The sequence below is a fragment of the Prunus mume genome, linkage group LG2, assembly GCF_029339155.1.
Source record: "Prunus mume cultivar Tortuosa linkage group LG2, ASM2933915v1, whole genome shotgun sequence".
NCBI lineage: Eukaryota > Viridiplantae > Streptophyta > Magnoliopsida > Rosales > Rosaceae > Prunus > Prunus mume.
The window spans coordinates 32,900,298-32,912,080 of NC_142699.1; the positions used below are offsets into that span (position 1 = coordinate 32,900,298).

At 36.9% G+C, this 11,783-nt stretch overlaps 1 protein-coding gene across 1 annotated transcript; it reads left to right on the forward strand.

Moving 5' to 3' along the window:
- Positions 1-1,587: 1,587 nt before the first annotated feature.
- Positions 1,588-4,973, forward strand: LOC103323409 (glutamate receptor 2.8-like). Its single transcript, XM_089044700.1, has 5 exons — positions 1,588-1,908; positions 2,028-3,289; positions 3,384-3,696; positions 3,792-4,201; positions 4,333-4,973. Exons 1-5 carry the CDS (start codon positions 1,641-1,643, stop codon positions 4,888-4,890), a joined length of 2,811 nt encoding a protein of 936 aa, XP_088900826.1. The 5' UTR covers positions 1,588-1,640; the 3' UTR covers positions 4,891-4,973.
- Positions 4,974-11,783: the final 6,810 nt, after the last annotated feature.

Here is an 11,783-nt window from a genome sequence, read left to right on the forward strand (position 1 = left end):
AATCGGAACATCCGGCTCCAATTCACGATCCGCGAATTCCTACAGATTTCTAAGAGTACCTAGATTAACATACTTCAATTTGGAAACGATCCAACGGTCAGAACTTATCGAACCCGAATAACGCACAATATGCGAAATCCGTTCGATAGTCAAACGATATCCAAATTGAGATCCACGAAATCCTACGACTCGTAACAACCTAAGGATCTCATCAGGACAAAAAACAACTTCACCCACCTTGCCCACGCTACGGAAAATCTCCAAACCAACGTTCACCCTTCCAATCCTAGATACTACTCGAAGAATGAAGCAACTTTTTCAACTACAGCAACGTCCAAATCGGACGGCAAGTGGCGGAATTTCAAATTGAAATCCGCCAAAACCTAAGTTTCCAATTTAAGAATTTAACGCAAATCTATCGAAACCTATCCCACAGCCAGCTAGAACACATAAAATGGATGAGAAACCTCACCTTACCCGTCGGAAATGGTGGCGGAGGAGAGAGATCGAGCGGGAAGTTCCATCAATTCCGCCACGGCATTTTCCGGGATTACGGGCGGGAGAGAGAGATGGTTCGACGGACCGTCTCGCGGACGGGTGGTCGGTGTGAGGAGGTTTCCGATCGGTGAATGTGACGGGAGGAGAATTGCAAGGAAGGGGAAGACGCGGGAGGAAGAGAGAGAAAAGTGAGGGGTAAATGTGAAAATCTGATTTTACCCCAAACTTACTGAAATAATTACAAACAAGTTCGATCGCCAAAGCCGTTAAATCTCCGATTTATTTCGTCTTAGTACGACCTACGCAACCACACCACTCACGGTCCCAAAATCTTCCCAGATACGAAAGTGACCAAAATTTACCCTTAACCCAAGAGTAAATTAATATTTTCCCTTAATTAAATTAAATTAGGAAAATAAATGGGTCGGGTGTTACATTTCGTCGCAAAAATTCGTGTGTCGCACCGTCGCTTTGTCCCTACAACTTTTCTGCCACGAAGGTGCTACGTCGCACCATTTTGCGTGACGAAGTCAATTATTTGGTCGTGCAAAGTCTTTCTTCACAATCTTTGCGCGACGAATATTCTGTCGCGATAATTATGTGCGACGAAAGTCCCTTCGTCGCGCAAAGTGTAAAATGTAGTAGTGTATGGACAGTTTTACCCTTACATTTGACGGCAACATTAATATAATGTAACAATAGGATCAACATAGCAATTAATATAGAGTTGATGGACATTTGAATAAATAATTTAATTGAGGGACCAAAATATAAATCGGGTATAAGTTTGAGTACCATTTGAGTAATTTACCCAAAAATTAGTGCACGATTACATTACATTAGTCAATTCATGTTCAGTTTACTCCGTCAAAACAAGGAAAATGGTGTTTTCTCATCCTTGAATGGTACTTAGAAGGAGACTATTGACTTGTCTCGAGTTATCAATATGCGATGCAAATTGAATCAACATTTATGAGTGTTGACCAAATGCTTGCCCATTTTCTCAAACTCCTATTAAGGATGAGCTTGGAACACAAATCGTACATAAGGTTTAAAGCTAAAAAGAGTAGGCAAAACGAAAGAGAAAGACAGTAATTTAAATATACGTGAGAGTGCATGTGACAAACCCAGGTAGCTTAACAATGATGACAAACCAGAAGGACATTCTATCTTTCTTCTTCATTCTTTCGTTGGCCGGGCTTGGGAGTATCCAGCTTTCAATGGCAAAGGAGGTGATACGAATACCAGTCGGGGTAGTTCTGGACTTGAATTCCTCTGTTGGAGCGACTGCAGAGAGCTGTATGACCATGGCAATCTCAGATTTTTATGCTAAGCATGCTCATTATCGAACAAGGCTTGATCTTCGCTCCCGCGATTCAGCGGATGATATTGTTACTGCAGCATCTGAAGGTGGATTATACACTACCTTCTTTCCAGCAAATTATTTTTCACCACACACACACACTCAGCCTTTCGATCTTAGCTAATTAATTTTATTCATTCACCATTTGTCTGTTGAATTCATGCAGCTTGGTATATGATGAAGAAAGAAAAAGTGCAGGCCATCATTGGACCTCAAAGGTCAGCAGAAGCGAAGTTTGTGATGGAGCTTGGCAGAAAGGCTAAGGTTCCCATCATTTCATTCTCTGCCACCAGTCCCTCTCTTTCTCCATCTCGTAGCCCTTTTTTTGTCCGGACGGCCTTCGATGACTCTGCTCAAGTAAAAGCCATAGCTGCCGTCATTGAAGCTTATAGCTGGTTGGAAGTTGTTCTCGTCTATGAAGACACCGATTATGGCAATGATTTAATTCCATATCTGGTGGACGCTATACAGGAGGTTGGTGCTCGAGTACCTTACAGAAGTGTCATTCCTCCATCTTCTAATGACGCTGAAATTCTAAGGGAGCTTCGCAGGTTAAACTCAAATTCAACTAGAATATTTCTGGTGCATATGACTGCCTCCCTTGGGTCCAAATTCTTTATACTAGCAAATAAGGCAGGTATGATGAGTGAAGGGTATGCCTGGATTGTCACCGAAGGGTTATCAACTTTTTTAGATCCTGTGAATTCGACAACCATGGATTCAATGGAAGGTGTGTTGGGAGTAAGGCCATATATCCCAATGACAAAAGATCTTGAAGACTTTCAGTCAAGATGGAAACAACCAAACAAGATGACAGCAGGCCTAAACCTCTTTGGATTATGGGCATATGATACAGTTTGGGCACTTGCAATGGCGGTGGAGAAAGTGGGAACAACAAGTTCTAGCTCTATGAAGCATAACACAAGTAGAGTCGTTAATCTTGCAAGCTTGGAAACCAGTAACATGGGTAAAGATCTTCTTGAAACAATCCCAAGTTCAAAATTTCAAAGCCTAACTGGGAATTTCCAGTTGGTCAAGAGACAGTTAGAACCTTCAACCTTTGAGATATTCAATGTGATTGGCAATAAAGAAAGGATTATTGGATATTGGATTGACAAACAAAAAGGGCTGTCAAGGCAGCTCAAGTATGACAATAGTGAAGCAGAAAAATCTGATGTAAAGAGAAGACTCAAGCAACCAATTTGGCCAGGGGACACTACAGACCAACCTGCAACAAAGAAACTGAGGATTGGAGTTCCAATTAAAGAAGGTTTTAATGAATTCCTAAAAATGCAAAACGAAAGTATATCGGGATTTGCTGCTGATGTCTTCTTTGCTGCACTGGCTAAACTACCATTTCCACTTCCCCATGACTTCTTAAGCTTCAACGGGACATATGATGATCTTCTTTGCCAAATCAAAGAAGGGGTAAGTTTTATTTTACGGGGTAAATTAATGGTCATCCTCTCTTTCTCCCTATCTCCTTCTCTAATGTACTTTTCAATTGGTGATTTAAATGCAGAAGTATGATGCTGTGGTGGGAGACACAACAATTGTAGCTAACCGCTCATTGTATGTAGATTTTACATTGCCCTATTCAGAGTCAGGAGTGTCAATGGTAGTTTTGGTGGAAAATAATGAAAGAGACAATATTTGGATTTTCTTGAAGCCGTTAAGTTTGGATCTTTGGCTGACAACTGGGGCAGCCTTCATATTTACAGGTTTTGTGATATGGGTTCTTGAACACCGGGTAAACTCCGAGTTTAGAGGTCCACCACAACAACAACTTGGCGTGATATTGTCGTTCTCCTTTTCAACTCTTGTCTTTGCTCATAGTAAGTTCTCTTCTCCTTATACCAAAGCATTTGTTTTCTTCAAAATTCTCAATGAAGCTTGTGGTCTAATTAATAATGCTTTTGTAATGCTATAGGGGAGAAAGTGGTGAACAATTTGTCAAGATTAGTGCTCGTCATTTGGGTTTTTGTGGTTCTTATCCTGACACAGAGTTACACTGCAAGTTTAGCCTCAATGTTAACAGTGCAGAGATTGCAGCCTGTATTTACTGATATAAGAGAGATCAAAAGGAATGGTTATAATATAGGATATCAAAAGAATTCATTTATTAAAGGGTTTCTAATGGAGAATTTAAGGTTTGAAGAGTCCAAGTTGAAAGCTTATGTAACCGTTGAGGACTATAACCTTGCACTATCCAAAGGAACCAACAATGGTGGAGTTGCTGCAATTTTCGATGAAATCCCTTACCTTAAACTGTTCATTGCAAAGAATTGTTCCAAGTACACCATGGTTGGACCAACCTACAAAACTGACGGATTCGGCTTTGTGAGTTCTCTGTCTTAATTTTCTTTGATTGTATTGTTATCCATAAAAACCAGAGTGTACAATACTGCAAACAATGGTTCCATTTCCTATATCCATATGCTAAATTGTTTTTTTGCCTTCTAATAAATCAGGCCTTCCCAAGAGGGTCTCCTCTAGTCTCCTACATGTCAAGGGCAATCTTGAATGTCACTCAAGATAAATCTAAGATGGATTCAATTGAGGAGAAGTACTTCGGAAACCAAACCATCTGTGATGATCAAAGTGCCAAAATTTCTTCAGACGGTCGAAGCCTTCATGTGTACAGCTTCGGGGGACTCTTCATCATCGCAGGTGTAGTCTCCATGTTTTCACTTTTGATGTACATGTACCGTTTCCTTTGCTCACAATGGCCTACTTTGAGGACCACGATTCATTCTGAGAACTCATTTCGGTGCAAAATGGTTGAATTGGCAAAGCATTTTGACAAGAAAGATCTCACTTCGCATCCTTTTAAGCAAAGAACATCCAGAGTACATGCTATGGATACTCCTGATGAGACAGCTATAGGAGGTTTACATGATGCAAATGATATGCAACACAACTCAGCAGTGGAGAACATTATTGATGTGAATGAAAATCAATCAAATGGTGGAAATCTCTTATCAGGGCATACTGATTCATCTATCCATGTACCTAACTTGTCATCATAGGCTTCCTATATTTCCATTTTAAACCTCTAAGTTACAGTAAAACTGTATGTGTAAACGTGATGATATATTGTTGTTCATTCATATGTCTCACATCATTACTTTATTATTTACGTACGGAAATCTAATAAACACCCACAAGAATGCAATCTTTGTCTTCGAATGAAAATTTTCCCAAAATAATTAGAATTATCTCGGAATGAAATGCTGAAAGATCCACAATCAGCTGAGCCTCCATCGTTCGTCTCTCCTGAAGGTTTCTAGGTAATGTCGGAAAAAATAAACACCCACAAGAATGCAATTTTTGTCTTCGAATGAAAATTTTCCCAAAATAATTAGAATTATCTCGGAATGAAATGCTGAAAGATCCACAATCAGCTGAGCCTCCATCGTTCGTCTCTCCTGAAGGTTTCTAGGTAATGTCGGAAAAAAAAAATATATTACCCTTCTCAATCAGTACAACTATTTAGTCTAGCAGCACTAGATAAGGTTTCGAATCTAAATTCACATGGATGGGATTTTGTATATATTTGGAATATGTACAGAGCTTCATTTGTAAATTTCTTATCGATCCGAAGTCAAGTCAACTGAAAACTTGCAACGAACTTGGTTGTGAGTTAATAGCCCAGAAGCTTCTTAATTCAATTCATATTACATATATATATATATATATATATTCATCATTTTGTTTCTGAGGAAGTCAGCAGAGGCAAAAGTTTCGTTGTTATTTGGCATCTCAGCGCGATTTGTGTGCCGTGTGGAAAGTACGTACTCAAGATGTTGAAAATTCACACACACAACAAAACGTGAGAAATATTACACCAAGGCATATGCATATATTTGCATATTTGCCCCCAAAAAAAAAGCAGATTAGCCTAGTAATTTAAGGATGATTAACTATCTGTTACAAATAAATTAGGTTCAAAGTGAGGCCTTTTAAATAATTGGGACATAATTTGGTGAATAAAATACACTATACATGCTATACCAACATAACCATGATTCATATAAACTAATTTACTTATGTGCAATTAAATACATACAACTTTGAGAATGCTAAACCAGAAAATTAAACTCCAATAATGTACTGATAAAGTCTCTAATGAAAGTTGCAATTGATTTCTTCTTCCCCTATTTCCCCATGACTACCTCCTGCAAGCTCCAACCCTCAAACCTATCCCACAGCCACCCTCTACCGTAGCCTGCAACCCCACTAAAAGGTAGGGCTATACATTATTGGACATTCTTGCCGACTGTGACTTGGTATCCCCACTAGGACTTGAGGGACAAAAAAAAAACGAGTTCAAACTTCAAACTTCAAAGAGACTTAGTTAGTGTGAAAAGTGTTTTTTTGGGTAGCTGAGCAATTGGCGCAACTGCATTTTTGCATACTTGTATTTGCTTTGACTCTGACTTTACCTAACAAGAATGAAATGAAATGAAGAACAAAACCCATATGAGTCCAAAAAAGAATCGCCAAATTCCTTGGCAGGGCCAGAATTTCTTAATGAAGAAGATATCTTCATCTGTGTCGTCTTCCAAGCAAACACAGATATCTTTGGTCGCCGTCATCTGAAGACATGTATCTTTGCATATTTAGTCATCTTGTGTGCCGTGTGGAATGCTCAAGATGTTGAAAATTCACACACACAACAAAAACGTGAGAAATATTACACCAAGGCATACGCATATGTGCTGGAGAAAAAAAAAAAAAAAAAAAAAAGGCAGATTAGCCTAGTAATTTAAGGATGATTAACTATCTGTTACAAATAAATTAGGTTCAAAGTGAGGCCTTTTAAATAAATGGGACGTAATCATGACGGTAATGTTGTTGATATTTATAGATGAACTCATTTCACTTTGTATTCTGTAAGGGTCCTTATGGTGTAATTAACCAGATGACTGCAAAGTAAAACCAAGGAAAAATAGATATACCTCAAACTAAACACACGATTTAATAATTGTGATTAATATTATATTTCTCCAAGAGGAGGATATACATACAAGTACAAATTAACTTTTCCTACAAGGAAAAGTAATTAGCTAATTACAAGGAATCCTAACTAGAAAAATATTCTAATTAGGAAAGAATCATTCTTTGACTTGGAAACACGACAACCAACTTGCATGCACGTTTTGGGGTCTTTTCACTTCCTAGAAACTTCTGAAAAAATATGAGAAATGTAGCTTGATCTCTAACTTTCCAAGCATTATCATCCACCACTAGAAAAAATCGGAAAATTCTTCAAATCATCAATCTTCCACAACAATACAGTTCTGACGGGATTTCAACTTAGACTGTCTTGACTTGCAGGTCTGGAGCATTTGGTATGGTAGAAAATTATGAAACTTTGACACAATGATCTTCAATGTCTTAGCTTTCCTTTCCAATTGGCTTTGAGCTAAAATTCATTCGAAAATTCAATTTTCAGTCAAAAACCTTGCAAGAGCGCATAATAGTTGAAAATAAGGAAAGTAAGGTAGTAATGCTATTTTTAATTAACTTTTTCTACAAAAACTAAATATAAGAGATACACAAATATAGGAAATAATGCACTTATCAGTAAGGAACTAAAATCTAACTAAATATGGACTCACCAAAAGTTACTATACTAGGTCAAGCTTGATAAATGGTCAAGCTCAATAAGAGGGATTCATTTTGGTGAGGGTGGAAAAGAATCGCATTGTTTGGAATTTCAAAAAGTGGTTCAATGATCTGAAATATCTAATTTGAGATCTGATTTATTATTTTACTTGTAATATAGAATTAATCAACAAACTTAGGACATTTTCTAATAAATAGTTCATTGTATTAAAAAAAAATTTGTTTATATATGTAAGTAAAATCTTCAATTGCAAGAGTCCTTAAACAAGTTTATTTGAGGGAAAACCTTGTCAGGCTCACCAACGTTGCATTTCAATTATTCGAACTGTCTATTTTTTAAAATTCCAACATTCATTTCTTTGGTTGATTTTTTCTTTTACTTGGGAAGTTTGTTTCTCGTGTAATTTTATATGAATGAATTTCGTACACATTAAGGCAATCAAATTAAACTTCATGATGATTATGATGGTTTTAATGTCGATAGTGATGCTTCTGGCTTCTTGATATATAAAACAGATCGCGATCTTGTTTGTGTCTTGAAACCTCCAGTTTAGATCCAAGTGTCATTATCTCATTGGATATGTGGGCACTGCATACGTGCCACGTCATCATTTTAATAGAAATTTTGACGGAACCTAACGGCAGGACCAAATTGATGTGTGAGGAGTACCATAAAGAACCAATAATGTCACAAAAAAACATAAAGGACCAATAATGTCACAAAAAAATACAAGACCAAAGCTAATAATTTCACGAACCTCAAGGACCATTTGTGATAAAAAGCCACGATAATTTTGCGTAAATTTAGGTTTTAGCACAAAAAAATTCACTTTTGAAAAAAGCCAAAGCTTTTTCAAAAAAGACAGAAAAACCTCTTAACTTTCAAATCAAAGACATGCAAATGTAAAGGATTCCTTAGGAAATCCAAAAATAAATAAGGGCAATTTTGTCCATTTTGACTTCTTTTAAAAAATTTCTCTCTCCTTTATAGTACTTTGGAATGTCAAGATACAGTTTTTGTTTGTTTTCGCTGCTTATTATATTATTCAGTCAACCATTACAAATTAGGGAGTTTCACTAAAACACCCAAAATGGGGGTTGAAATTATAAAAAAACCCAAGCACTATTTAAAGATATAAACACACCAAAACCCATCATTACACACACTCAAAACCCATTTATAAAAACACCCAAAAAGTTGACTTTGGGGTTGATTTTGGGTGTGTTTCTATGTTTAAATAGTGCTTGGGTTTTTTATAAATACATGTCTAGGATTGGGTTTATTTATAAATTTGTATACAAATTAATCAATTGATAAACTTATTTGTCAATTGCACTTATTTATAAAGAATTAGTGCACGATTACATTAGTCAATTCATGACCAGTTTGGTTTGATTGTCATAATCTTGACATGAACAAAGTATTCTGGTTCCCTTTAATCGGTCAAAACTAGGAAAAGGTTGTTTTCTCATCCTTGAATAGTAGGGGTGGGCATAAAAACCGATAAACCGAATGAACCGACCGAACCAAACCAAACCAAACCGAAAAAAGGTTTTTTTGACCAAACCGAAAAAGTCAACACGAACTCGACTCGAACGTTGACTTGGTTCAGGCTTCCGGTCTAAAAATTTTAAACCGGTGGACTGAACCGAACCGCATAATATTTAATTATATATGCATTTTCCATGTGTCATTGTCTGATTGGCTTAAAGAAGAGTTTATGCAGAGTCTGCTTGCACTGGATCATTACCCTCACAAAGTAACCTAACTTAACTCGTTCACTCTCATTCGTCTCTCTCTTTCAGCCCTAACTCACACTTGCCACCTCTCTCTCGATCTCACTGCTCCTGGTCGTCCTCACCAAATCGAAGGCGATGGCTACTGCTACGGTGTCATCGTTGTCATCGTCGCTCTCTTTATCTCTTGTCTCACTTACCCCCTCTACCTCTCTCTCTCACCTCACCCTCTCTCCTCTCGCGCTCTACACCTCTCTTTCTGACAAGGAGGAACCATAAGCACCTTGGCAGCAATCCCCATACCTGAAGACCCAGATCGAGCTTTCAGGTCTGATGCACTAAGTGATCTGATGGCTTTCAGTTCTTTTGCTTTCAGTTTCGTCAATTCTTCAACATTTTCAATGTAGTTTGATGGCTATCTGTGATTTGCTCACTAATTTGAAATTTCAGTTTAGCTTGAAGTATTTGACAAAAGTGAAGATAACTACTTGGTGATATCTTCACTTTTATCTTCAATATTCTTCACTTTGAGTACCCATTGGTTGATCTGTAGGGAAAAATTAAAAAAAGGGCATCTTTTTATTTAAACTTTGAAAAAGTATGGATATTTGACAAAAGTGAAGATTACTGCTCGGTGGGACTGATATTTGATGCATGCCTTTTAAAACACTATATAAACCCTATGCTATTTCTAATTTTTCTTCAATCCAAATAAATGGTATGTTGTTTTTTAACTTTATATGTGTGTCTTTGTGGTAAGGACTTGGATAAAAGTCTGTTGTGACTACAATGTGGTGTTGATTATGGATGAATCTGACTCAGTGCTAGCGGTGGTGAGTTCTGAAAATTTGCTTGCTTGATGTTCATGATATATTGGTTCTGAAATATGTTTGATGTTAATGAGATTTTGGTTCTGACATTTTTTTGTGGTTATAGATAGACCTGCTATTGTTTCAGTGGGATTGATATTTGATGCTTCATTTTGTATTTGGTTGATTAAATATTGATGGAAATAAAAATTTAACATCTTGAAGTATTGGGGTTGGGGGAAATTAAGGCATTCCCAGCTATTTGGTTTGCCTTGGCTGAAATAGATTTCTTAAGAAAACGAAACAACAAAGCTTATAAGATGTTTTGAATGATAACTGATTGAGGAGTGTTTTGATCTGTGTATTTGAGTTGATTGAGGTGCTATAACTTGTTTTGATATGTTTAAATGATTTGAGACAAAAACTGCAAACACTTTTCTTTTTTTTGGGTGAAATTAACTATCGAGTTGGAGTATGATTACGGTTGTTTGGTGAGTGATTTTTGACTGATACAAGTGTAATTTTTTTTTTTGCAGCTCCCTTAACTGATACAATCATACAAGTGAATGTGTTCGGTATTTAAAATCTAATTAGGTGTTTTACTTGTATTTTTTTTTATGGGTTGTAAAATATAGTTTGGTGTTTTACTTGTATTTTTTGTCATGGCTTGGGATGTAACTTGTAAGAAAGAACTAATTTACTAGTGTTGGGCTAAAGCCCAAAACCGACAAAAAAGCCAGAACCGAACCGGAGCTTATCGGGTTGGCCCATTTTCGGTTTTTTAAGTTTGGACCCGACCCAACCCGAGAATTGATATCCTATTCGGTTTGGCCCACCGGGTCACTCAAAATTGGACCCGACCCGAACCGTGCCCAGGCCTATTGAATAGTACTCAAAAGGAGACTGGTATTGACTTGTTGATGCAAATTGAATCAACATTTATGAGTGTTGACCAAATGCTTGCCCATTTTCTCAAACTCCTATTAAGACCATCTCCAACCATGTTGGGGCTAAACTCAAATTTTCACCCTCTAAAATACAACTATTCATGTATTTTTAGGACTCAAACTGTTTTTTCCTCCAATCTTGTGGACTCATAATTTGAGTCCGCAACTTTATTAAATTATTAAAGAATAATATAATCCTATTTTGTTTTTGTGGTTAATTTTTTAAAAATTAATTTTTGCATATTACTTCATGATTTATTTTTTTGAACATTTTGACATAAATTTTTTGAAATTTCACAAACATAATTTTATTAACAAATTGATGGGTATTTATAGAGTTTATGATATGTTTTGAGGTTGCATCCAACTTATAATAATATATTTACTTATTTTGACCGTTGGATTTAAATTTCAGCTGTTGGATTAATTTTTTTCCCTTTGATCCAGCCAAAATTTAATATCGACCGTTGATTTCTAGCCTTTAGGTTTGAAAAAAAAAATTGAAAGAAGCCCATTTTAAATGCAGCCACAGAAGTCCAATTTTTAAGTTGCCTAGGCTTTGACAAGTGGCCATCAACTTGGGGTAGTGGGCAACAACCCATCATTTGCTTCAAATGTGGACTCACGTGTCTTTTGGCTTTTGCGAAATGGACCCCACAAAAATTCTGCCTGGACTGGAATCTGAGGCGAAATTCCACCCTATTTTTCAGTCCACTCAAATTACCCCCTTCAAATACATGGGTTGGAGAAGGTTTTGGGCTAAAAATCTCAAATTTTTCAGTCCACTCAAATTACCCC

Excerpts from the sequence above, each read along its gene's own strand:
- LOC103323409 (XM_089044700.1), top strand. The coding sequence starts at position 1,641 with ATGATGACAAACCAGAAGGACATTCTATCTTTCTTCTTCATTCTTTCG. Across the intron at positions 3,290-3,383 it reads TTTGCCAAATCAAAGAAGGG|AAGTATGATGCTGTGGTGGG; the intron begins GTAAGTTTTATT and ends ATTTAAATGCAG. Across the intron at positions 3,697-3,791 it reads AACTCTTGTCTTTGCTCATA|GGGAGAAAGTGGTGAACAAT; the intron begins GTAAGTTCTCTT and ends GTAATGCTATAG.